The 27,603-nt window shown below is 41.1% G+C and overlaps 1 protein-coding gene across 3 annotated transcripts; it reads left to right on the top strand.

Annotated features, from left to right (window-relative positions):
- Window positions 1–26: 26 nt before the first annotated feature.
- Window positions 27–27,603, top strand: PTP4A2 (protein tyrosine phosphatase 4A2). 3 transcript variants are annotated; one of them, XM_030538822.1, is made up of 7 exons: window positions 27–207; window positions 12,277–12,368; window positions 12,852–12,934; window positions 14,939–15,031; window positions 20,392–20,522; window positions 23,792–23,866; window positions 24,976–27,603. In XM_030538822.1, exons 3-7 carry the CDS (start codon window positions 12,878–12,880, stop codon window positions 25,082–25,084), a joined length of 465 nt encoding a protein of 154 aa, XP_030394682.1. In that variant the 5' UTR covers window positions 27–207; window positions 12,277–12,368; window positions 12,852–12,877; the 3' UTR covers window positions 25,085–27,603. The 3 variants fall into 3 exon arrangements, with proteins under 3 accessions (XP_030394682.1, XP_030394680.1, XP_030394681.1); XM_030538820.1 differs by having other exon boundaries at window positions 12,277–12,934; XM_030538821.1 differs by having other exon boundaries at window positions 27–249; window positions 12,277–12,934.

Here is a 27,603-nt window from a genome sequence, read left to right as displayed (position 1 = left end):
CTGTGTGAGGAGGAGCCGTTTCCCGCGGGGAAGCCGGCGGACGGGGCGGGCTCACTCGCGGTCTCTGCGGCTCTAACCGGCCGGGCTCGTTCGTCCTTCCCCCTCCGCCAGCAGAGCGGCTGCCGCCGACGCCGCGTCCCCTCCCTGCCCAGTGTGTGGGAGGCGCCGGGCCCGCTCCGACGGACACAGCCGCGCTCCATGCCCAGGGTGAGGGGCCGGGGTCGGGCCGCGGGGAGGGGGCGCACCCAGGTGAGGAGGGGCCGGGCATTGGGGGTGAGGGTGGGTGAGGCCCCGGGGACCTTGGGCCCTTGGTGTCCTGCGCGCCCGCCCTCCCGCCTGTGGGGGTGGAAGGAGCCGGAGCCGGGCCCGGGCGGGGAGGGCTCTGAGCAGTTGCTGGAGGGGCTGAGGTGGGTGGGTGGGTGGGTGTGAGGTGGGGGGATGGGCCGGTGGAGTAGGATGACGTGGGGGGCAGATGGCCCAGGTGTGTGTGTCGGGGGGGGGGTGCTGTGGCAGTATGTCCTAGGGGAGGTTGAGGGTTGCACAGCCCACATGGGCCCTAGAGGGAAGGGCAGGCTGGCCGCGGGGGGGGGGCAGATGTGGGGATTGAGGTGCTGCGAGAAGTGGTTTGTGTCTAAGCTGTGGGGTGGGTTGCGCCTTGCTGAGTTGTGCTGGTGACTCCTCCTGTGCCTCGTTAGCATGATTAGTCACAAGCTGCTTTTTCTCTCAGGGCATTTTCAGTTGGGGGTGGGAAGGTGGTTGCCTTTTTCAAATGCTCCCGTGTAAATGGAAAGTGGATTGTGAACCCCCTGAATGAACAGCAGAGGTTCTGACTCACAACTGCAGTAGTAGTGTAAAAAAAAACAAAAAAACCTTCTGTGAGTCAAAGTATAGAAATGTTTGACTTCTATAAGCCCAACTGATGGAAAGAAATTATCCATTGTATAGACTGAGAGCTTGACAAGAGGTAGGAATATAAATATCTGTGAGAATGCTATGCTGGAATGCAGTTCTGTGAATATGCATGTCTTTTGAGACGTGGCTCTAGCTGCAAATCTTCTGTGTGCCTCTAATAGAAATAAAGGGTCAACTTCATAATTCTTAATTACCTCTAACTGTAAGTATCAGTTTTCAATTCAGAAAGTGGGAACTTAACGTTTTCTATATCAGAACTGTGAACATAGTTTGCCTCTCAGTTCTTGCCTCTGTACTTTGCCCTGTTGTGGAATCCTGCATTGGTTAACTTTTGTGAGGCCTCTGGGAGAGGACTTACTAAAGTACAGTTCTGGAGACTCCCTCTTCTAGAGAGAACCAGTATTGTAGGCTGTTTATATAAAGGCAGTCTTTTAAATTGGGTTAAAATGAGAGAGTGTGTAGATGAGCAGAATGATTCATTAGGTACTATAATATTTTAGCATCTGATGGTTTCTGCAAACTTTAGGGGTGGCACTTTTTGATTGCTTTTGAGAGGGAAGCACATTGTCAGTTGTAAGCCATGCTAACTAGTGAATTAGCTCTCTTTGTTATGTATAAATGTATTCTCTATTATAATCAGATTAGTTTGGTACTTTAGTCACTTGTTAAAGAGTTGAAGTAAGTGCAGAATGTTTCCATGTAAATATTACTATTTGAACACTGAAAGTGCAGCACCGTAGAGCTTGGAGATTCAGGGTTAAGGTATCAGAGTAGCAGCCGTTTTTGTCTGTGTCCGCAAAAAGAACAGGAGTACTTGTGGCACCTGAGAGACTAACAAATTTATTTCAGCATGAGCTCCGAAGAAGTGAGCTGTAGCTCATGCTGAAATAAATTTGTTAGTCTCTAGGGTTAAGGTAAATACCTTTTTAACACATAGGAACATAGGAGTTGCTATGCTAGGTAAGACCAGAGATCTGCCTAGGCAGATATTTCAGACAGGGGTATAAGGAACCTCATAGTAGACAATTTAAAATATTGTAACCATAGAGGAATTTCTTTTTCTTATCCCCATCTTAGTGGATGATTTAAGGCCTGAAGCATGATTTTTTCATATATATTCTAATTTTAAAATGTTTTAAGCATACTAAGCTCTGGTGTCAATATCATATCTTTTTGGCAATGAGCTCCATAGGATAATTGTGCTGGGTGTTTTTTAAAAAAAGTTTCCTTTTATCAGTATTAAATTTGTTACCCCCTCAGTTTTGTTGGTGTGTCTCTGTGATTTGAGAGCATATATCAGTAGGAGTACTGGGCTTTTTCGCTCTGATTGTTTTATATACCTCTGTCATGTTTTCTTGTTTCCATTATTTCTACTCTAAACACACATTCTTTTAGGTCTTGTATACAGAAAATCTGGCTAAGCCTGAAAGCACTGTGTTGCTCATCTCTTTGAATTTTAACAATTGCCTATTAAAAGCTCATTTTATATTTACTTACAAATTTCAGTGGCGATTGAACATGGCTCTTAGTATGTGCACCCTTGGCCTTTAACTTTCCACTGTACATTATCAATTTTCCAGTAGAGACGTGGTAAACTCATAGGCCTGGTCTATGCTAAAAAGTTAGGTCAACCCAGCTATGTCGTTCAGGGATGTGGAAAAGCCAATCTAACCCATGGGTGTAGACAAGGGAGATGGATTACCTACACCAACAAGATATCGCCTCCTATCAGTGTAGATAGTGTCTGTGCTGAAGTGCTACAGTGGTGTTTCAAGTGTAGACAAACTAATGTGTGATGTATCAGAGGGTAGCCGTGTTAGTCTGGATCTGTAAAAGCAGCAAAGAATCCTGTGGCACCTTATAGACTAACAGACGTTTTGGAGCATGAGCTTTCGTGGGTGAATACCCACTTCCTCAGATGCATGTGTGATGAATGTGTGATGAATGTGGTACAAGAAATGGAGTTTTCCTACTCTGACTCTATTTACTGAATAATATCTTTACTCTCTTTTGCTTTAATGCTGTGAAAACACCACTATGTTTGCTTCTGGTTTGATGGGTTAGTATTTCTGATTTGTTATTTGGCATTTTGAATCTTAAAAATATATTTGACTTGTGTGTTGCCAGGGAAGTTAATTTCTTGGTTTTCCAAAATATGGCACTTGATGCAAAAAAATTTCACACAACTTATTTTGGAATGGGCTGTTAAAACATAACACAAATCTTACTTATATATAAGATGACTGTAAAATGTCATTTAAGGTCATTTTAATTTTTTTCTTTGCAATTTAAACGCAGTTCTATATTTTGAACATAAGAGCTTTTAAGCTCATCACGCTTCATTAGGTGGGCCCATTGTTTTTGATTATCTTGAAGTTGTTTTCACTTTTAGGAGCCCAGATGGAGTTATTTGGGAACTATACTTAAATAATATTCAAATATGGCTCCTCTCTGAGCTGGTTTTAAACATGAGGATTGTTAAAAACAAAAAATTAAAACAATATTTCCAGTTTCATAGCTGCTTCTGCCTCTCAGCAAACAGAAACTTCTTTGGCATAAAGCACATATCCAGTAGATTATCTTTGGAAATCCAAATGCAGTATCTGCTCATTTCCAACCGCTGAACTAGGCATAGCGATGTTTTTGCTTTCTTCTGTTAAACAGTGCCTGTGCTGTTGGTTATATTAGTTGTTTGAGCTCTCTCACATTTGGAAAAGGCAAGTGTTTTCTCCCATCTTCACTGAACTTTTTGATGCAGGATCAGTGCCAGATTGGAAAGAGTTGTCTTGTGAAAACACCTGACTGCTTTTATTCTCTCTTGCTAAATTGATTCCTTAGGCTGAATATTTGGTATTTGTCTGTCTTATCAAGCAGAAAATTGAGGTAAACCTGCCTTGTTTTAGGGCAGAGAACAGAGTGACTTGGCTCAAGCAAAAGGAAATGAGTGAGTCATCAGCAGAGCTTGTCAGCAAATTGGTAGGGAACTCACAGGGGCGGGTAATAAGGAACTGTAGAATTTCTTGACTTCTCCCCTCTCCAGGCACGTGTCATTACGAACAAGCTGCCTTTAGAGATTACGTTTAAGAATTGTTTCCAAGAAAGTATAGAACTAGCATTCTGTTCTCTATACAGTTAGACAGCGTATTCTAGAAAAGAAATGTCATTGAATTGAGTTCCTGAAGCTTCAGTGTTGCATTTTTGTCCATTGTGCTAAACTTGACTAGATTGGAGAACTCTTAGAATCCTGATAAAATCTTTTGCTTGCAAAGCACCTTTTGAATCCAGCAGAACCCTTAAGGCACTTCTGAATGTACCTGTGGTATTAGTGAGACAAGGTAGATGAGGTAATTTTTTTTCTTTAATTGGACCAGTTTCTGTTGGTGAGAGAGACAAGCTTTCAAGCCAGACAGAGCTCTTCTTCCTGGGTCCAACATGGCTACAAGTACATTGCACGCAAACTGTAGTATTAACATTTCTCACTTCCAATGCACAGGAGGTAGAATGTAGCAGCCCTACATCGGAACAGGAAGTGAAGTGTAATGCAGTCAAGTTAAATTACAAGGAAAGTCTAGTTAGGCCATAATATAAAGAGAATTGGATTTTTTCTAGGACACAAGTCTTGTAGCACTCTACCTCCCGCCCCTCCCCAAAACAAAACTCCATGTCACTTATTGCAGGTATGTAGGTATAAAACACAGGAATTAAGATTTTTATGAGAGAAGGAAAGAAAGCAAGTTCAGCAGTTCATGACTATTAAGTAATCGCATTAAAAGAATATCAGATGTAGTATTCAACTGAGAACAAAATGAGTTAACATAAACTGGACTGCAAGATGCTGTTCTCACAAATACTGAAGGTATTCTTTTAATATAGACAGCAAATTAGCAGGTTTTGCTTTGCATCCTGTGCACTAGGTTATTTTGAAAGGTGATCCAACTAACCTTTCCCAAAGTATCTGTATCTTGCAATTCTGGGAAGCTGCAGCTGTTGCAATCTGTTTAACTGCCTTGAGGTAGCAAGGGAAACACTTGTAAATGGTTTTGGAAGGGGTGGTGAAGCTAGGGAGCACCTTAGTGCCACAAGTACTCTTGTTCTTTTTGTGGATACAGACTAACACTACTGCTACTCTGAAACTTATGATTGTTGATACTTGCTTGTCAGGACTGTTCTGCTAATCTTGTGCAGGATAAATACAGAAGTACAAGGATTTTGCACAGTTGAAGGACTTGATTTTAGTATCAATCCATAGTAAAGTAGGTAATCTCTAAGTATAAAATCAAACTTAAATGCCATTGCTAAAGTTCACATATTTAACATTGCCTTCAGTCTGTCAAGTCAGAAATCATATTTGACTGTTTTTGGTTCATCTGAAAAATAAGTGACAGCATTTTTTAAAATAAAACTTTAGAGGCTAATATAGGGGTCTTCTTCCATCTGTTTGTTTTTAAGCATAACTCTTGCAAGCTGTGCAGTATTTTTGCATGTAATTTAGCTAATAAAGATGTCTTTTTAGATCATATCAAGTGCTAGGAGGCAATTATAGAGGTGTCTAAATAGCAAAATTAATCATGTCAGTGCAAGGCCTACTCTGGTTTGTAACAGACCAGTCACAGCTCACTGTAGTACTGAGGTGTTGGATGCCTTCTTGCCTCTGTCAGTAATACTTAATGAAATTATCCATAAGAAGACAACCTAGTTGCAATGTTTTGGTAGCCATTCATGTTCATCTTCCCTCTTTTTCAAGAACAGAAACTTGGAATCAAAACTACCTCAGAATTGTTCATTTTGTGGCATTCATTGAGGTTGAAGCTTGGTTATATTTTCATTCTGATCAATCATAATGGCCAGTCAGTGCTCCCAGGATTAAGTGTCTGTTGATATCTTGACTGGCAGAGTGAAAGATGTTTAAATTTACTGTCTGGATTTAGGGGCTTTTTGATCCGGATAATAGAGTTTTCCTTAACTCCTTGAAAAAAGGTTATTTCACTGATATAAATTGTTCTGTTACATTATTGTATTTAAGAGTTTGGGGGCAAATTGCATATAGACAACCAAATAGTCTTTAGATGCTTATATATAGTTTCTCAAAATATTCATATATTTAACACGTAGCATAATGGATCTCAAACTTTTTTTTTTATTTTTTTTTTATTATTGGTGGAGTAGGGGCTTCAGTCTGTCATGCCTCCCACAGGGCAGAAGCCCTAGGTTCTGGTGCACGTCCTATGGTGCTGAAGCCCTGAGTCCTGGCGCACCGGGACTTAGTGCTTCAGCCCACCGCAGGCACATCAGGACTCAGGGTTTGTTGGGGCTCACTGCTTCAGCCCTGAAGATGTCACCTCACCTCCTTGGAGAAACTGAGGAAACTTGAAGCACTATCCCCTCCCCTCCAGAAAAGAGAAGGAAATTAGGTGATGGTGAGAAATTAGGAAGGGGTTGGGGGGGAGGACCTTCTGGCTCCATTACCTTGGCTCTCCAGAGACACTGATGGAGAAGGAGGTGCAGACACACTTCTCCCCCAAATAATCTGACCCCGTGGGGAGGAATAGCAGAGAGACCTGTCCCCCACACAGCTCCCCAGCGATCCTGACCTGAGGGGAGGGGAAAGAAACCTGGCCCCCACTTGGTTCCCCTGGGGAGAAGGAGGAAACAGTCCTTCCCCCACATGATTCCCTAGAGATCCTGATCTGGGGCCTGGTCTACACTGTGGGGAGATCGATCTAAGACACACTACTTCAGCTATGAGAATAGTGTAGCTGAAGTCGATGTATCTTAGATCGACTTAGAATCACTTACTGCTCCCCTGTCGACTTTGCTTCTGCCTCTCGCGGAGCTGGAGTTCAGCAGTTGACGGGAGAGCAATCGGGGATCGATTTATCGCATCTAGTCTACACGAGATAAATCAATCCCCAATAGATTGATCGCTACCTGCGGATCCAGTGGGTAGTGTAGATGTACCCTGGGAGAAGGAGGGGTTTGAAGCAGAGATCTGCCCCTGCTGTGACTCTCCAGAGACCTACAATGACCCAGGAGAGGGGAGCAAAGAGACCTGCCCCTCCATGGTTCCCCAGAGACCCTAACTTGATAGATATATACATCATACACCCACCTCTTCCTAGAACTATCCATAACCACTTTCCCTTTGCAGGGCAAACATCTCTAACTCTGTCCCTTTGCACCACTCCTGCCTGCCAGTTTTCATATAAAGGCATGGCCTAAAGTAGGGATAGGCAGACTGCAGGCCAAATCCTGACTGTTAGATGCTTTTGAATGGCCCGTGAAATCTTTTTACTAACTTCTTATTATCATTTTGAGTTTTTATGATTTTCTCTGGTGTCTTGTCCTTGACTATACCTTGAACAAGAAATTTGGACCTTGACACACACACAATTGACTTACCCTTGCTTTCCATCTTCAAATCATTTTTCAGATATTAACTAACTAAACAGTTACTGCCCTTATGGGAGTATTATAGGATTATTAGCCCCATTTTACAGATGATGAATTGAGATACCAAAAATAAGGCCTGGTCTATGCTAAAAAGTTAGGTTGGCATAGTTACAGTGCTCAAGTGTGAGAAATCCATCTGTGTAGACGCATCTAGGTTGATGGAAGAATTCTGTCAGCCTAGCTACTGCTGCTCGGTGAGGTGGATTACCTACTGCAGCGGGCACGCTCCTTCCCGTTGCTGTGGGAAGCATCTATGCTATGGTGCTATAGCAGCATAGCTACAGCACTGTACCTCTGCCGCTGAAGTGCCAGTAGTATAGACATGGTCTAAATGACTCACTGGAGGCCATCCAGTGAGCTGTTGAAGAGCCATTACTGACTCTCAGTCCCACACCTAATTCACTAGAACATATTGTCTCCTTTGTGTACTGTAATAAAGACATCAAACTTTGTGGATGTTTCTCTTATCCTGGGAAAAGAAACTTGGGTAGAGTGTAACTCTTTGATTTGTTGTTGAATGGGAAAAGTGTAACCTCTGTGACCAGATGCTGCTGCAACTCCCAGTATAGTTGAATAGAGTTGGAGGAGGCACCTTCCTTTCAGAGCAGTCATTTGCTTGAAGAATGTCGACGGGTAGTTTTAGAACAATAAAAGAAAATATTCTCTCCACCAGAGATTGTTATGCTTCCAGAGTGCTGTCAGGATACTAGGGACTCTTCTCTCATGTATTGCATGATCACTAAACTGCTGAACCGTCCTATCTATTTAAACAGCTTTAGCAGGTCCTCAGGAGAAGTTAACTTTATAATTTTCCTTTTTGATATAACTATTCTTTCTTCAGGCCACTGTCTAAAAAGTGTCAGTTGGATCTCATTTTATGCTTAAATGGAAAATACTGTTTCTGCCTGAAAGAGGACCACATTGCTCTTGCTCAGGAGTTTACAGGTGCTGAACACATGCATATGCCATAACTTTAGTAATTTTTTTTACTAAGTATATCAGAGCTGTAGCAGACTGTAAGACATCACAACTAATCTGTTTGCTTTGAATTCTTGAAATGTGTACAAGATAAAGTTGTGACTAGTTCTCATGAATTGACAGGTGCAAGGACTTAACTGGGAAGTATTAGCTGAAACTCTTTCTTCTGGTGGGGGGGAGAACTTATAATGTAATCTTGTAATTATTAAACTGATATATATTCCAAGGGTCATTCTAGAAATCTGAATTTCAATCACTTAGAATAAAAACTGTGTTAGGGTTGGGTAAGGTGACCAACCCTGTTCTTGCCTCTGGCATCCTAATTAAAAATGTTTTTTTTGGCTTTGAAAGCAACTCTTTAAGGAAATAATTGCTGTTCTGCAGTTGATTTTTGACTTGGTGTCAGAGAAAGGGTAATTAATTGTGTGGGCCATTTTGATGTTTTAGTTCAAGTGTTAGGCTAGTGACTATAAAATGTCAGTTTTGCATTTCTTATATTTTCTGCCAGTGGTTAAGGCTACTTCTTTAAAAAAAGATGTTGCTGTCACATATTTCTGTAGCTTTAAGTGCTCTTATTTTTAATGTATCTTTTTTCCACTTTAGCTTAAGGGTCTATTTTATCTAAAATTATTCGTAGTGGATAAGACTATGCTGGTGAGGTTTGCCTTGCTCCCACTAGGTAAAGCTGAATTCCTTGTCTAAGGGTGAAAACTTGGTGCTCTTTACTCCTTGTACAAAGATTGGTTAATGAAGTTTATTATTCAGAACTTCTTTTGTCATTTTTACATGAGGAATGTGTTACTGACTCACTTTTTGTGTACTAGACAACCTGGCAAAATCTTGGACTGTCATGGTGATATCAGAGGAAGCCCAAAACCTGAGTAGTAACTGTCCCAGCTCAGATTTCTGCCTACAGTCATCATACTCCTTCAAAGATCTTGTTAAAATCCTCCAGGAAAGGAAACATCAACCTGAATTTTCTCTGCTTAAAAACAAGCAGAAAAAAGACACTAGTGCTAATGTAGAGCAGTAAAAAGCACACTTCCTGGTTTTGTTTAGCATTTCACCCTTAAGTGTGCCCATCTAGTTTGCTTCCAGCAATGGGGTGGGTCTGTGTCTATATACTTCATGGCAGACTTAAACTTGTTACATCTTATTGGTGTAGTATAAAACATCTTTCATGTGACTTATATGTGGCAGGAGTGGATGATACATCCCTCATTACTGCAAACTTGGATAAGGTTGGCAGTGACTAAAAGTTCTTACCGTTAAATGTTTGGTTGCCTTTGAAATGAGTTTGTGGTTTCAGACTAGTTCCTACTGGATTATGTCCTATCTGCAGCCTGGCCTGGCTCCTTACCTCTCTGCATTTCAGTCAGATCTATGCTAGAAACTTCTGCTGGTTTATCTATGTTGGTTGCAGGTGTGAGGTTTTTAACATTTCTGTACTGTCAAAAGCCCTAATGAGAATGGAGATGATACTGGTACAAAAGTGCTTTTGCTGGTATCTTATTTTGCCATGGAAACTAACACAGCTCTGCTAGCAAAACCACTCTTTCTGATGCCTAGCACCATAGTAGTTCTGGCTGGGAGGAGCAGCACTTGCAAGGAAGTCTTCTCTGTCCTTGCAGCCATGGACTGGAGCATGATCAGTGGAGACAGTCGTCAGTTAATTTAGGTGCCAAACTCTAAAATCTCTGCTGAATGTGTATGAACTGAGAATTTTCATAGTTGTATAACTTGGCCTAATTTTGGCAGATTTTCACAGGGATGGCAAAAGGCAGCCTTGCCAAATGTCAAGACCCTGCTCCAAAATATGAGGTGCAAGAACTTCTCAGCAAAATGGCTATACAGTTTTTCTAACATGAGCAAAACATATTTTTCCCCAATCTTTCTCAGAAATGACTGAATCATTTTATCAGAAACTTCCCTCACACCCAACACCCTCCTCCACTCCCCCCCCCCCCCCAAAAAAAAATTCAGCCTGAGTAGGCAGGAGGCCAGCGTGGAAAATTTCAGCCCGAATGGTTTGAAGTTTGGCAAAGTTATAAGCAACTGAAAGCAGGGTCTTAGAAGTATTGAGCAATCTTAATGATGGCATTACCAGTTCAGCCTCTTACTGCATTCCATCCTCTTACTCCATTGTTTTAGGGCTGCTCCACACTGAAAACTTACATTGCCATAGCTATGTCTCTCAAGGGTGTGAAAAATCCACACCCCTGAGAGATGTAGTTAAGCCGGCTAACACCCAGTGTAGACAGTGCAAGGTCAAAGGAAGAAATCTTCTGTCTACCTAGATACCATCTCACTGATATGGATTAACTTCAGTAATCATGGTTTTCTACATAAAGTGCATTCTTGTTGGTTGTTATAACCTTAATGCATATTTTTCACAACTCAGATAGATGTAGGTTTCATTTTTAGAAGGTGCACACTATATACATTTTTAAACAGTGATTTATTGTGAAAATTTTTCAGATTAGTTTTACAGCTATATCAGAAAATGAATGATTGTTTGGTTATTTCATTTACCAAAGGTAATTGAAGCAGATATTTATGATGTCATTGGGAGGTGAACTATCTCCAATTCAACAGGTTAATCATTACCTCTGGAAACACAAATTCACAGTTTGAGAACTGCAAAACTAAGCATCTCTGATGGTATCTTCTAGACTGAGCCCCGAGTCCCATTGGGTAGATAGAAAGTTTAACCTAAATAATATATACAGAAGCCTGTGAAACCCCACAAGAATGGGTCCCTAATCCATGAACTATTGGAACTCATTTACAAATTTTTTCTTAAACATTCTATTATATGAGACAATATATTCATGTAATTTGAATGTATAATCCCTATTCCATGATGAGATATCTTTGAGCTATAATGTATCTTAAGTAAAACTATCTTTAAGTTTTTTCCTCAAAAAGCATTTTATCAAAAAATCCATTTTTTTGTTTTAAAATCATTGATTTTTATCCACCCTGGAAGCACTACAATGGCGCAGTTGCAGTGCTGCAGCTGTTTAAGTGTAGACATAGCCTTAGCTGATGAATGTCCTAACTTTGGTGACATCAGCGTTGATCCAAAGTAGAATTATGATTTTGCTGTATTCCATTATGTTATTTGTTCTGAATACTGCTTTACAGAATGTTAGCAGTGCAGTTTTCTGCTTCCTTTTCATGCTATTCATATTTACTTGAGGGAAGTGATGGTCTGATTCGTGAAACTCTGTTATCTAGCCATTTTGTGTTGAAACTGAACTTACATAAATAGCTTATGAAAAGTAGGCTGATTTACAGATTAAGAACATAAGACTGACCATACTAGGTCAGACCACTGGTCCATGTAGCCTAGTGTTCTGTCTTCCAACAGAGGCCAGTGCCAGATACTTCAGTGGGAATGAACAGAACAAGGCAATTATTTAGTGGTCCATCCTCTGTCATCCAGTCCTAGCTTCATGCAGTTGAAGGTTTAGGGACACCCGGAGAATGGGGTTGTATCCTGGACCCTCTTGGCTAGTAGCCATAGATGGACTTATCCTCCATGAACTTACCGAGTTCCATACAGATAAATCATAGAATTTGGCTGTGGAGAACGTTTGCTGCTCTCTATTGTAAATGTTTAATTATGAGCTGCTTGAGTGTATGATGATGCTATTTCATCTTTAGTTCTGGTACTTTTGATTAACTGAGATTTTGCAGAGTATTTGTCATCCATCATGCTAAAAGATAGAACATCATACTGGAATGCTGCTTGGTACTACAATAAAAGATGTGATTCAGTGTACATCAAAGTACTTTCAAAAGCAGGCTTGTTTGTTTGTTTAACGCTTAATGCTTTAATTATGTTGAGGTTTCTGGGTGCACTTTTGTCAATAGCACTGTACAATCAGAAGCAACAATCCCTTTTAAATATGACATTTTTCTTCTTCTTAGGTTTTCTGTTGGAATATACGTCACACATTTATGGCGATTCTGAGCATCAGGGCAGACTTCTGCCAGGCCCAGCACAGCACCCTGGCTGACAAGTGAGCGTGTCCTACGTACCATAATTACTTTGCCTTGAAGACTCCAGACACAGCGGTCACCCTCAAATATATGGGATATCTTCTGCATATTGGAAGCATATTCCTTTTACTGACTCAAGCAAAACTAAGCATCAAGAAAACAAAGTGGAGAGAAGATCTGTCCTTATTTTTTTGCCTCACCAGTGCCTAAATGTAGTACAGGCTGCCTAGTCTTGCATGTAGTCAGAATTTTTGGAGTCTGAAGGATACCACCTGCAGTTGAGGCCTAAATTGAATTCAAGTGGATTCTAAAGCAAACCTGGTTTTCTTGAAGTGAAAAATCTTAAAGAACAAACAAGTCAATAAAGATAGTTGTGATCAAGCCCAGGCATTTTAGTGATCTTTTTAATGTTTTCTGCTGTGAAACGTTTCAAGGGTTATTGATTTTTTTTTTTTTTTTTTGCCCCTACATATATTTTTTGTTTGCCATTATGAACCGTCCAGCCCCAGTGGAGATTACTTATGAGAGTATGCGTTTCCTGATCACTCACAACCCAACCAATGCAACCCTCAACAAGTTCACAGAGGTAAGGTAGCCACATAACAGTAGTAGTTTTTTTCCCATTCCTTGTGTTTTGAAATTTCTAAAGCAGCACTAGAGACACGTCTCCCAGATCCACCCTGGGTGATGCCATCAGAAATACCCTTTATACTTAGTTAAAGAATTAAAAAAAAACCAAAACAGGTACTTTGTTTCATTAAACTGTTTAAAGCTTTACTGACTCTGTAAGAAAGGAAATCACCAAAGGCTTCCCTCTTCAAAGTCTGCATCTTTTGACTGAGAGAGGCTGGGTGGGACTCCTGGAGCCCATAAAGGTGACTCTTAGGCTCAGTCTAGAATCAAAAGTTAGGTTGACCCATCTACATGGATCAGACGATGTGAAAAATCTATTGCCTGACCGACATAGTTAAGCCACCCTAAATTCTCATGTAGACAGCACTACATTGGCAGAAGAATTCTTCCGTTGACCGAACCACTGCCTCTTGGAGAGATTGGTTACCTATGCTAATGGGAAAACTCCTTCCATTCGCATAGATAGTGTCTATGCAGAAATACTATCATGGCGCAGCAGCTGTGGTATTTCAGGTGTAGAGAAGCCGTTATACTCTTCCATCCCCATAATTTGCCAGATGATTTAGCATCTTGTCTTTACCTTTGTTGTCTGATGTAATAAAATGTACTAACCCCAGAGAGCCATGGCTCATCTTCTGGCTTTTGAATAAGTGGCTGATTGATCTCTTTGGCCTTTTGACTAAGATCAAGTGTAATATATATAGGTCAGACTTCACTTTTTTTTTTTTTTTAATTAATCTTCAAACTCCTCTTCTAATCCCAGAATAGTTAACCATTTCTGGTAATGGAATTAGTAATGACAACATTTTAAAACTACGTCTTTAGACTAAACTGAGATGAATAGAGTCCCTTCCTCTGTACATTGGGTCATATCCAAATTACTGTAATTGAAACGAGAAGGGCTTAAACGCTTTTTAAAACTGAAGCTTAAATTTTGCAATAATAGATGGCATCACCAGAGAAGTACTGGTACAGCATACCACTAGATCCCATCTTGTTGCAAACCATGGCATATCTTCTTATAAGTCCTTTAGGGGGACTAGATCATGCCCTTGCAGGGGGAAGATTTGATCGACTAGCTCTCTTCCATTCTGGTAAGATCTTGTGATCCGATACTGAGCTTTCATATTAATATGATTCCGCCTTTCAGGAAGATGTTCTTTTTGTCAGTAGTCAGCTCAGATACTAACGGTTAATTTGGACTAAAACCCTGATTTTTTTCCCACTGATGTGATGTTTTCATTTTATTGTCATGGATTATATTTCTAATACTTTGTCCAGGGGCCTAGAGCCTGGGCTGGACAGTGCATGTGGGGTATTAAAGTGTAAAAATAAAATTTTGAAGAGCCATTCCAGGTATAGGCACAGGAGGAAATGCTGCTTGCTGTTTGATCTTTCAGAATGAAGTAGGGCAGCTTTAGTTTGATCTGATTGTTTATCTAGCACGATGTGCTACTTCTAGTGCATTACAAGGAAGCTAAAATATGGTTCTGTGTGTGTTCTGTTCCTCTCTGTTTAAAAATGTCTCAGCATTGTCTGAGGCAGACAGATCCATGCGTCTATTTAAAGAGAAAAATAATCTGCGTGCAAGGTATAAGTAACTGTTTTAATTTTGCTGTTACATATACATACCTATAAGGCAGTTTTCCCACTCTGACCTCCCACCCTAGGTGAGATTGACACAGAGGTATTTCCTATTCCTCTTCTCCCCCCGGCCTTTTAACCCTCATCATAATGTCCATCAAGACCACATCCTTCCAGCTTTGAACTGGATGAGGCTCTTGGAGCTGTCCTTGCTCCGCAGTTATCTAATCTCCTCTGTGGAACTGTAGAGCAATGTACACTGTCATTGATTCAGCATAGCATGTTTATTGGCTTTGTTAAAGTTGAGAAAATGCTCTAATTCCCCATTCTGGGAGTATGCTTCATGTGTTTGCTTTCCTTCTCGTCCTTAAAGGAGCTTAAGAAGTATGGAGTGACAACCTTGGTGCGAGTTTGTGATGCCACGTATGATAAAGCTCCTGTTGAAAAAGAAGGAATCCAAGTTCTAGTGAGTCTCTTAAAATTCTTTCTGAACTGAAAAATCATTAAATATTAATCACATGTTCCAGCGCTGTTTTGCATTCATGCTTCTGCCTGATAATGACCCGGGACTGTGTGATTATGTAACAATTGAGAGTTTGCTTTGATATGCTTGTTCAGTAAACTGCTTGTAACTTTGTGAAATACATCTGAGATATTGTGACTGTGCTGTTTATGGTTAGATTTGCACAATGAAATCTGGTGTTGCTTGGTGTCTCTAGACTGATTTTTTGTTAGCTGCATGAAGGCATTAAGGATGAAGGCAAACATGAACTTTTGAGGCAGTGCGTAGTATGTCAGATGTGACTTTTCAATATAATAAAAAGGCTAAAGTGACGCATCAGTCTCTCCACTGTGATCCCAGAAGCTGCACCTTGCTTAAGTTGGTTGTAGGTAGTCTTCTATTGCCTCTCATTTTTGTGGCTAGAGACCATGGGTAATTTGGAGGAAAATCCACACAACTCTGCAAAACTTGTATTTGCGGAATATGTTCTGTTCTGCTTGATCCTACTCTTAAACTTATATATGACTTCAAAAGAAAAGACTCAGAGTTATTTAGAAATGGGTACTGTCACGCTCTGATTTCAGCACTAGCTTGTGGGGAGCCTCCTGCCTCACTGCAGCATTGTTTCTCTGCTGGATGATCCTCCCTGCTCCCAGCACACCCATTAGCCATAGTGTTTCCAGATCATCATTAAAATGAATGAATGAATTATAGCAATCAGTTTGCTCTGCTGGGAAAGCAAACTGCCCAGGAACAGCACAGGCTCATGAACAATCCTATTTCTACCAGAGATGCAGTTTCTTTCCTTCTACCTCCACATTTCTGTTGAAATGCATATGTATAGCTGTCATAAAATTCCTTAGGAGTGTGACAGTGTTTTGGTCAAAATGACTTGTTTACAGGTGAGGGGCATACACCATGCTGACTGGAAAATGGGCCAATGTCAATTATGGTGTAGAAGAGCCAATTTACTTCTGCAGTGATGACCAAATATCCATTTAGGAACTTGTATTTTCCTCAGCACCATGATATTTGAGTGCCTTACAAATTCTAAGTTATATACACGGGATCCGGTATGTTTGCCACACTTGTCCTTGATCACTAGCCTTCTCTCTACACTCAGTATGTAACAGCTCCTAGTACACCCTTGGTGCAGGTGAGCAAAACAGCAGAGGGAACAAGTCCTCTAAGCCATCAGACAAGGATAACAGAAAACAGGAGGTGACAGAGAAGATTTGCTGCTAATGTCATACTTGAGCCAGATGATTCCAGCCATGATAGTAACTTCATTACTTAATAGATGACAGTGGTGTTCTGGCATTTTAAGAGTGGCTCTGAATATTCAACAGCACCCACAACCACTTGTCCCTCTTGAAACCAGCTCTGTCAAAACGGGCTGCTGTCACCATTCAGAAATGGTGTTATATTACCAGATGGCTGAGAAAATGACATGCCACTATTTAAAGCTAACATTTGTTTACAAAAACAGTGACGATTAAAACCACAGCCTGACAGATTAGCATCTGTTGTTTAAAACTATTGAGGTCAAAAGCCTTATGAAACTCCTGAAACAGCATTTTAGCAAATCTTGAGTTCTTGCCATGATATAAGGTGATATACTAGTAAGAGAGACAAAGATGGTGGAATGTGGCAGCTAGTGAGCCTACTTTGACAGATGGCATAGTGAGAAAGCAAGGAATTGGAGAATTAGATGTGGCCTGTTTGAACTATACATGTTGGTAAACAAGAGTATGCAATAAAGAGATTAAACTAGGGAAATAGGAGACTGGAATGAATAGTATTTTTGGGATTAATGTACCAGATGACCAGAGGATAGCTAATGTCATGCCAATTTTTAAAAAAGGCTCCAGAGGCAATCCCGACAATTGCAGATTGGTAAGCCTAACTTCAATACCAGGCAAATTTACTGAAACTATAGTAAAGAACAGAATTATCAGACACATAGATGAACACGATTGTTGGGAAAGAAGTCTGCATGGTTTTTGTAAAGTGTAATTGTACCTGACCAATCCACTAGAATTTTTTGAAAGGGTCAACAAGGACGATCCACACGGATTTACTAAAGGTAGATCGTGTCAAACCAATCTGATCTCCTTCTTTGAGAAGATGACGGATTACTTAGATAAAGGAAATGCGGTAGATATAATTTACCTAGATTTCAGTAAGGCGTTCGACACGGTTCCGCACGGGGAACTGTTAGTCAAATTGGAAAAGATGGGAATGAATATGAAAGTTGTAAATTGGATAAGGAACTGGTTAAAGGGGAGACTCCAGAGGGTCGTATGAAAGGTGAATTGTCAGGCTGGAAGGAGGTCACTAGTGGAGTCCCTCAAGGATCGGTTTTGGGACCGATCTTATTTAACCTTTTTATTACTGACCTTGGCACAAAGAGCGGGAATGTGCTAATAAAGTTTGCGGATGACACGAAGCTGGGGGGTATTGCTAACACGGAGAAGGACAGGGATACTATTCAGGAAGATCTGAACCACCTTGTAAACTGGAGTAATAGAAATAGGATGAAATACAATAGTGAAAAGTGCAAGGTTATGCATTTAGGAATTAATAATAAGAATTTTGGATATACGTTGGGGGCGCATCAGTTGGAAGCGACGGAGGAGGAGAAGGACCTTGGGGTACTGGTTGATAGCAGGATGACTATGAGTTGCCAATGTGATACGGCTGTTAAAAAAGCAAATGCGATTTTGGGATGCATCAGGCGGGGTATTTCCTGCAAGGATAAGGAGGTGTTAGTACCGTTATACAAGGCGTTGGTGAGACCCCATCTGGAATACTGTGTGCAGTTCTGGTGTCCCATGTTCAAGAAGGATGAATTCAAACTGGAACAGGTTCAGCGACGGGCTACAAGGATGATCCGAGGAATGGAAAAACTGCCTTATGAAAGGAGACTCAAAGAGCTTGGCTTGTTTAGCCTGGCCAAAAGAAGGCTGCGGGGGGATATGCTTGCTCTATATAAATATATCAGGGGGGTTAACGTTAGGGAGGGAGAGGAATTATTTAAGTTTAGTACTAATGTAGGCACAAGGACGAATGGGTATAAACTGGATATTAGGAAGTTTAGACTTGAAATTAGACGAAGGTTTCTAACCATTAGGGGAGTGAAGTTCTGGAACAGCCTTCCGAGGGAAGTAGTGGGGGCAAAAGACTTTCCTGGCTTTAAGACAAAGCTTGATAAGTATATGGAGGGGATGTTATGATAGGATTGTTAATTTGGGCAATTGATCTTGGATTACCACCAGATAGGTCAGCTCAATGGTCTGCGGGGAGATGTTGGATGGCATGGGAACTGAGTTACTGCAGAGAATTCCTTCTTGGGTGCTGGCTGGTGACTCTTGCCCACATGCTCAGGGTTTAGCTGATCGCCATATTTGGGGTCGGGAAGGAATTTTCCTCCAAGGCGGATTGGCAGGGGCCCTGAAGGTTTTTCGCCTTCCCCTGCAGCGTGGGGCACGGGTCACTTGCTGGTGGTTTCTCTGCAGCTTGAGGTCTTCAAACCAATTTTGAAGATTTCAATAACTCGATCCTGGGATAGGGGGTATTATAAAATTGGATGGGTGGGGTTCTGTGGCCTGCCTTGTGCAGGAGGTCAGACTAGATGATCAGATTGGTCCCTTCTGACCTATGAGTCTGAGTCTATATAGTGTACATAGATTTTCAGAAGCCTTTGGTGAGGGACCTTGTCAAAGGCTTTCTAAGCAAAGTAAGTTGTCATGGGATAAGAGGACAGGTCCTCTCATGCATCAGTAGCTGGTTAAAAGGTACGAAACAAAGGGTAGGAATGAATGGTCAGTTTTCAGAATGGAGAGAGGTAAATAGTAGTGTCTTCCATGGGTCTGTACTGGGACCAGTGCTATTCAACATATTCATAAATGATCTGGAAAAAGAGGTAAACAGTGAGGTGGCAAAACTTGAGTAGTTTTGTATCATCTGCAAGATAGTTAAGTCCAAAGCAGACTGCAAAGAGTTACAAAGGGATCTCTCAAACCTGGGTGACTGGGCAAGAAAATGGCAGATGAAATTCAATGTTGATAAATGCAAAGTAATGCACATTGGAAAACATAATTCCAGCTATACATATAAAATGATGTGGCCTAAATTAGCTGTTACCACTCAAGAAAGAGATCTTGGAGTTATGGTGAATAGTTCTCTGAAAACATCCACTCAATGTGCAGTGGTGGTCAAAAAAGCTAATAAAATGTTGGGAAGCCTTAGGAAAGGGATATTACCTCTATATAAATCCATGGTATGTTCACATCTTGAATACTGCATGCAGATCCGTTTGCCCCATCTCAAAAAAGATATATTGGAATTGGAAAAGGTACAGAAAAGGGCAACAAAATAAGGTGTCTGGAACAGCTTTCATATGACTTGGACCTTTTATCTTAGAAAAGAGATTAAGGGGGATATGATAGAGGTCTGTAAAATCACAACTGGTGTAGAGAAAGTGAATAAAGAGTGTTATTTACTCTTCATAACACAAGAACTAGCTACAGAATAGCTCGCGATGGGGAATCAAAGGGCTCTGGGCTGCCCGCAGCCGCATGGAGCCCAGAGTTCTTTAAATCTCAGCTGCGGCCGGGATTCAAAAGGCTCTGGGTAGCCCACAGCGGCGGGGAGCCCAGAGCCCTTTAAATCTCAGCCACAGCCGGGATTCAAAGGGCTCTGGGCTGCCCGCAGAGATTCCCGGCGGCGGCTGAGATTTAAAGGGCTCAGGGCTCCCTGCTGCCAGGGACAGCCCAGAGCCCTTTGAATCCCGGCCCACGGCTCCAGCAGATGAGCTGGGGCTGGGATTTAAAGGGCTTGGGCTCCCCTCAGTGGCAGGAGCTCTGATCCCTTTAAATCCCTGCTCCAGCCCCACAAAGCTCCGGTTTCCCCCAGCCGCTGGAGCCCCGGGCCCTTTAATTTGCCCCTGACAGCTCCCAGCCACCTCTTCAGCTGGGAGCCCTGGGTTGATTTAAAATCAAGTATCACCTCCCTATTCCCAACCTTCCTTTTTGGCCCACAGCTGTTTCGGTGGGGCGGCGCTGGAGAAAGAGGGTTTGTTTCTGCAGGGCTGAGCAGTGCTGGGGCAGGGTGTTTCCGTGGGCCGGGAGGTCCTGGGGGGGGATGTTTCTGCAGGGCTGGGGGGTTTCAGCCCTCAGCTGTTTTCTTTGGAGTAATGTGGCCCTCACTGCTTTACGAGTTGTGCAGGCCTGCACTAGCCTTACTGTTGATTGTGGATTGCATTCTCTATCAATGTATAATCCCTGCACAAAAATTATAGCTAATCTTTTCTTCCCCTGAAGGACTGGCCATTTGATGATGGAGCACCACCCCCAAATCAAATAGTTGATGACTGGCTAAACCTGTTGAAAACCAAATTTCGTGAAGAGCCTGGATGCTGTGTTGCTGTGCATTGTGTTGCAGGATTGGGAAGGTAAGTGTTCTGCTGTTTTGGTTTTGTAAGGGATTCACTTTAGCACATACGTAAACTAGTTGAAGATTTCATTCTGGAAGATAGCTGCATTTATTCAGTTACAAAAAAACAAACCATGTTTAAGTAACATCAACAACTTCACACCATCACAATCAAAGAAGCTTACTACAATTTTAAAATGGTAGGTGGCAACTGTATCTCAAAGCTCTTGTTTCATCTTGGATTGTTTGTTCACAGTAGTTGATCTGACACATCATAATGGTGCCCGAAGAATTAGAGAATCTACTCAGTGAAAAATGCATTGCATCTTTCTTCTAAAAATCTCTTGTGCTTTTTGACAAACCTAATGTATATATGCAATATAAGCCAAATACATTGTGGCTTAAGCCCAAAGCAAACAAGGTTCTGAATGCCTTCTATTCCATTGACTTCAGTGGGAGTTTGAGAGTCTATATGCACCTTATATGGTTGGATTCTTTTTTTGTTGCCTTCCAAATATTCAGAGCCATTGAATAATGTTACGAAATATTGGCATGCAAAATTTCATTTAAAAGAGAGCCGCTTTTTTAATGTATTAATGCGTGAAAGTCCCAAACTAGTTTTTAAACTCTTACAGTTTTGAGGTTGAGACATTTGAAAGCAGACCAGAGCAATTTTTTTCACTTATAAGCATCTGAAAAAAGAGGTTCCCATTCCTGCAGCAATGTGAATGCTGGTATAATAATATATTGATACACAGCAGATTAAACAGCCTTTTGGTGGTTAGGAGACCCAGTGAATTGTAATTTGCTCTGTCAGCCCTAAACTGGCTTTCCTGAAATTGGTAACTCAGGCTATTGGTTCTGTCACTTTTTAAATCCCTTAATTCTTGGCTGTATTGCCTACCCCCAATATACAATTCATATATCTATTTCCACAGGACTACAGATTTCATATTCATCCTAAGACTAGGACAGGTATTGTTTGAGATTGTAGTGTTGTTTTGTTACTGAAAGCTACGCAAATTGTCATGTGTGTGCCATTTCCCCCCTCTATTTTCCTACCTCCCATTACTCCACAACCCACGCAGATCACATCACCTTCCCTCCCAGTCTGGGAAGGGAGTGCCCCAAGATTGTTCCTGATTTGTGGATTTCTACAGCATCTAATTACTAGGACAGCTGACAAGATTATTAATGACCTCTTCCAAAATGTAAAAGTTCCAGTTTATTATGTAAAATAAACTTGTGGAAGGTGGTTTTAGACAGATTGGGCTGTCATTTAAAATTAGTCTTTTGAATCATTTAATTAGATTTCATAAGGTAATTAAGATCAGGCTAGTTCAGTACTTGCATGAGGGAACTCTGAGATGCAGCAGAATATAACTAATTCAATGAGTGTAACTCCTGTGTTAGTACTGGCTATCATCCCAGCATAATTCTAGGGGCACTGTTCTGTAGGAGTTTCCATTTTTTGATAAAGACCTAAACCCAAGGTCCTTGTGCCTGAGGCCCCCTGGTACTTCCTGGTGGAGTATTCAATCCAGGTGTCTTCCTGGACATAATCCAGTTTTAGTAATTGTATATTGTCTCCTAAATTTCCTCCTTTTGTTTTCAACCTATTAATGCTGTTCACCACCTCCTCTAAACTGTTGTATGTTAGTGCTATGTGCTATTTAAAAGTTGATCTGTTTCACCCAAATGGTGGGTAAAGAGAGATCTCTCTTGCATATGATTTCTTTGTGGGTCTGAAATGCAATTTTCTCCTTCTCCAGGAAGGAGTCACCATGATTGTGGCTAAAGAAAATTCAGTTCTTCAGTTAACTGAGAAAGCTAAATAATAGAACATCCAGTCTCACAAATATAAACAAATAAGTTCTGTAAACAAATGGCTACTTGTCGTACATGCTGGGAATGAAGAGATAAATACTTGAGATGCTTTTGTGATGGGGGGTGGGTGACCTATAAATCCTTAAATAGGTATAATGAAAACACAGAAAGGTGAGATAAAGAAAAATCAAGAAGAGTCATGTAAGTTGCGTTGGCTGGTCTTAACTTGGTTCTTAAATCCATTTCTTCCCCTGGGGGAGAGGTGAAATGCTAAAGCAGGGAAAAACCTGAGCAATGCAAAAACATGGCAATTAACATGATTTGCTACTCAGTTCTTTGTTTTGTTTCTATGAGGATTTTTTGGGAGGGGGAGCAGGGTGGAAGATGACCATATATTGTAGCTCAATTAAATGATTTAAAACCCTCCTGTTTCTTGCCCAGCATTAAGTCAAAGTGGGCTGACAATTTGACATCTACTGTTATTACAGACATGAGTTTTTTTAGATTTATTCATTCAGAATGACCTTTCTGGTTTTCCTCATGGGTTCCCTTTTTTTAGAAAGAAAAGGAAGAACTTCTCAAGTTTTGTTTAGGCCCTGGGAATTTATGTTGCTGGGGAATCAAACGTCAAATGTTATCTGTTCGACTTACATTTTTAAAGTGCATTTAGTGCTTGTGGGGCTTCAGACTGACAGCAGTGAAAACTGAAGTTGTGTTTATCCAGGTACTGCACAGCAGTGACAGTGCAAGCTGCCCTGCCAGAGTTACTCAGTTTTGTTCCTGATTAACTGTAAGGTCAAGTGGTTCAGTTTACAACCTCTTTTCAATCCTTGACCTCTCCTCTGCCACCAAGGTGCTAGTGTAAATTGTGTGCTAGTGGTAATATGAACTGAGTGCTAGGAAGTGGACTCAGAGCATCATCTCCCTTCACAGAGCACCCCTGAACCAACCATCCACATATACTCCCTACTCAGCTGGGCTGGTTTCAGAACAGTGACCTGCAGGCAAAAATCTTATCCCATTGCCCCTTAAGTCCCACATATAACCTGGTAAAAGGAATAAGTGTCAATGTTGTCATTTCAAAAGCAATGCATCTCTTTAGTCTGTATGGGATTAAAGCTGTGTTGTAACAAGACGTTAAATGTACCAAAAATGAACCTCAAATTTATTTATGGCCAGCAAAGTACAAAATTATTTTATAGTAAAAAGTAAAGAATAAAAATCCATTATTACTATTTCATGGCAGACACTGAAGGAGCTATTGATTTTGGTGCTGGAAGCAGAGCTGTCTGCTGAAGAGAATTTTACATTAGATGCTGCAGGCAAATGGCTTGCTGTAGGAAAAATATTTAAAGGCAGGATACCTAAGCTGTTTGTTTATAGACTAATATGATCTATTTTGAGGGGTTCAATACATTGGTTCTCTAGACTGTTAAAATAAATACTGATTTCTCTTCATAGGGCCCCTGTCCTAGTTGCACTGGCTCTCATTGAATGTGGAATGAAGTATGAGGATGCAGTTCAGTTCATAAGACAGTAAGTAAAAGTAGTTAGCTCTCCAGCACGCTTCCCCTCTCATGTGTCTGGCTATGCAATGTTATCTTTGTGTTTTAAGAGCAATGCAGAATGAAAGCACTGTTTTGTGCCGCAATGCATTTGGAGTGAAATAAAATGCTAACACAAGAACTTATAGAATCAGTTAATAAAATTACTGCTTGAGGTGGACACTGACAAATTACTAAAGAACCAAAAACAAATGTAGCCTGGCCAGGTACCATAGCAGCATGATGTTCTATAACTCTTGGGTCAAGCAGCATGATCAGTCTACAGCAGGAGCCCAAAGATCAGGAATCCTGACGGCGTCATGTGTGGAAGGGGCATAGTCTACTCAGGAACTGGTGGCAGCCATCCAACATGGAAAACAGCAAAAGTGGTGCTTGAATGAGAGAGAGCATAAAGTTCTGGGGGTTTTGTAATAGCACCAGATCTTTAACTGAAGCCCACCAGGTAGGAAGATACTATACAACCATGCGCCAAAAACATGTTTTGTGTTGCTGTTGGAGCTCCAGGGTCTTCAGCTGCCTCCCTAACCCATCTCACTGTCGAGGACTTCCTTGGTCCTCCTAAATTTTCCTTCTTGATTTTCCTCTCACTACTCCTAGCTTTACTTCTTTTTCTTAAGTTAAATAATCCTCTTTGTTAACTCCCTTCAAATATTTGTATTTGCTTGTCATGTCTTCACTTAGCTAATACTACACATGTAGACATCACATTAATCTTCAAGGAGAGGGTGGAGTGCCCCTTATGTCATTCAGCAACCACTTCTGCTTGTAGGAGAGGCAGTGGACTCCAGGGAAACTAAATCGCCCAACCCAAAGTCATGCTATAGTCTGCTCAGTAAGATGAGGGATGGAAGCATTTTATAATCCATAGATTTGACTAATTCAGCTCTACAGACGAGTTTCAGGTCCCTGTTGAGATCTCCTTTCCTAGAGAAGGCAGTGGATAATGAAGCGAGCCAGATAGCAGTTCTGTGGGGCTGGAAAAACCTTGCAGTGCTGCGAGCGGTTATCTATTTTGAAATACACAATAACTGAAGCCGTACTTTTGCAATTGATATGACGCCTTCTTTCTGTTTATTTTAGGAAAAGGAGGGGAGCTTTCAATTCCAAACAGCTGCTTTACCTTGAGAAATACCGACCTAAGATGCGATTACGCTCCAAAGATACCAATGGTCACTGCTGTGTTCAGTAAAAGAAACCTTAAACGAAGGCTGAAGTTATCATGGCTGTTTTCTGGACTCTTGTCACCTGGAAATGTGAATCTGGAATCAAACTACGTCATCAAATTAGTGGTGGAGTTAGTGCTCCTCAGCCTCTGTCCTAATGGTGGTGATGATTTAAAAAAATAATAAAATTAAAAAAAGCAACATTTCAGTGAAGGATTGTTTTCTCCTCAAGGTGCAGTTTGAATATCTGCCAGGAGAAAATCAGTTTCTGAACCTTCTGTATTTTTAACTTTTTAAAAAAAATGAAATAAAGTGAGTTTATGTCTAAGGAAAACCAGCAGAGCATTGGGTTTTACAGAAACCATTTTCTTGGTTCGGGGACAGTGCTTCATAGTTAGGTCCTGGCATGTGGAATTTCCTTTAGGACTTCTTTTTAAATATTCTTCTTCTCATTTTTTAATAGAGTCCCTCCCACCCCCGCCCCTTTCCTTGCTGGGAGCTGGCAGACAGAAATAAGGAGGAGCCTTTGTTGCTGTAGGTGAGCAGTGTGACAGCCTTAAGTCCAACTGGGCACTCTTCTAGAAATATAGTGCTGGTTGTGTTGTGTGTCTGTGGTATTTAGATTTTGCAAATGATGGGATGTTTTAGGTAGTTTTCTTTAACTGAAGACTCTCTAATACACTTGGTGAACCTGCTAAAGGCCTTTTCTAATTGTTAGAGGTAGTATTTTTACAAATAATGCTCCGTGTGCATGTGGGCACGTGTGTGTATGCGCGCGCGTGCTTGACTAAATTGTACTTCTCCAAAAAACTTGGCTGAGAAGTTTAACTTTCTGCTACTTGGGTAGAAAAATTATATCCTGCTGGAGGAAGAGTCAGACATCCATAATCCAGAAATGTCCTAGTCAACTAAAGGAGATTCCAGGCAGGGAGTTAACTCCTCTGTCCTAAGGAATAGAAAGGCTGTTGTGGTCATTGTCCAGATTATCTCTGCCTCTTTAAACATAAACCAGGACTGGAAGGGTCTCATTGGTACTGCATGTGAGGCCCAGGTAGTATATATGCAGTTTGATCTCTGAATAAATGCCTGGTTATGGGTATTTTCCCGGACTGGTCCTCATGTACAGTTCAGTTTAACCACTGATTGCCTTGTTCTTTTTTTCTTTACCAGGCTCTTTCTGAGAGAGAATCACTGGTTACACACCAACAATGCCTAATATGCATACGCTGTCAGCAGGCCGTAACTTACAGGGTGGGGAAAATCCTGATTTTTGGGGGGGCAGGGGCTGGAATGTATTGATTGTGGACCAGTGCAGTATTTTCCTTGCAGAGTTATTGCTGGGTTGAGTGCACTGAGCAAAACTAGTCATTTGCACCACCTCTGAGAGGTAGTTTCAGAAAAACTGGTTTTACCAAATTAATTGTAATGCCAGCTTAGTGTTCTGCAACATTAGTGATCTTGTGTGCTTTCAGCTCAACATTGTGTTTGTAATATTGGTCAGCCGCTGAGAACTTTGAACACAGGTTTAGGATCATCTTGTCCTGTGGTCTCTCGCTGTGCAGCACCAAAGGCTTTCATTTGTCTGTCCTAGCAGCAGTGCCAGCAAGTGCAGACTGGTACCCTCTCTTTAGTAATACCTCAGATACTGGTTATGTGAACTGCCTCTATATGATATTTTCCTATTCCAGAGTTTTTTGTTTTAATTTGTAACCTAACAAAACTGCCTAAACACTTTCAGAAAACATATATATTGGATTTTAAAATTCTATTTCTAGAAATGTGTTTAAGTTCAAACAAAAAATGATGGTACTAGTCAAACCTTCCCACTTAAGGACATGCCAAAAATCCCTTTGTAGGTTCAAGGCTATAAAACACTGCACCCCCCAAAGCTCAGATACTGTACCTTGACTCAAGCTCTATTAATGTCGTAAGACTCCTTCCTGCCTTAAAATGTGTAATGTGCTCAATTTTTATGTGTGTTGTAGATAAAGGGGGCGCACAAGTGTGCATGAGGCTAATTCCTACATGTTAGGAAAATAATTGGTAATGTTTGATTCTGCGCAGGGGTACATAAGGCTGGAAGCATCTAATATTGCCCCCTCCCCCAGACAACAAACCAACATTTTAATTATTCTCGTAGTTGGATTTTTGTTTCTGCAAAATTAAAATATTTTGATTTTGAACTGAGTAAAGTATTGATAGCTGACGTCAGTTTGACAAATGAGAGAAATGTTGGACTGGAGGGGAAAAGGGTTGTAGGCAGATTGAAAACCAAAGCCCAGACCCTTTAAAAGAACAATAAAAAACCCTATTTACATACTCTGTGTATAACTGCATTCCTCCTAGTTTTACTTCAGTTTATAACAATATACTATAGTAGCTTAACTGAATTGAGAAGACAGGATAAAGTCACATGAGTGCACAGACACATATACAGTATAGACATGGAGTGTGAGGGGCTCGATTGTGACCGGGGCCCAACAGGCACAATAGCTGGTTCAGCACTTGGACATAGTGCTATAAAGTTCTTACTGTAAATGGCTCT

The sequence above is a fragment of the Gopherus evgoodei genome, chromosome 20 (genome assembly GCF_007399415.2).
Source record: "Gopherus evgoodei ecotype Sinaloan lineage chromosome 20, rGopEvg1_v1.p, whole genome shotgun sequence".
Taxonomy (NCBI): domain Eukaryota; kingdom Metazoa; phylum Chordata; order Testudines; family Testudinidae; genus Gopherus; species Gopherus evgoodei.
Note: the sequence above shows the minus strand (reverse complement) of the source record. Positions and strands in the feature narration are given on the sequence as shown.

Coding starts and splice junctions, on each gene's coding strand:
- PTP4A2 (XM_030538820.1), top strand. CDS start 12,839: ATGAACCGTCCAGCCCCAGTGGAGATTACTTATGAGAGTATGCGTTTC. Junction 15,032..20,391: donor AAGAAGGAATCCAAGTTCTA/GTGAGTCTCTTA, acceptor CTTCCCCTGAAG/GACTGGCCATTTGATGATGG. Junction 20,523..23,791: donor TGTGTTGCAGGATTGGGAAG/GTAAGTGTTCTG, acceptor TTCTCTTCATAG/GGCCCCTGTCCTAGTTGCAC.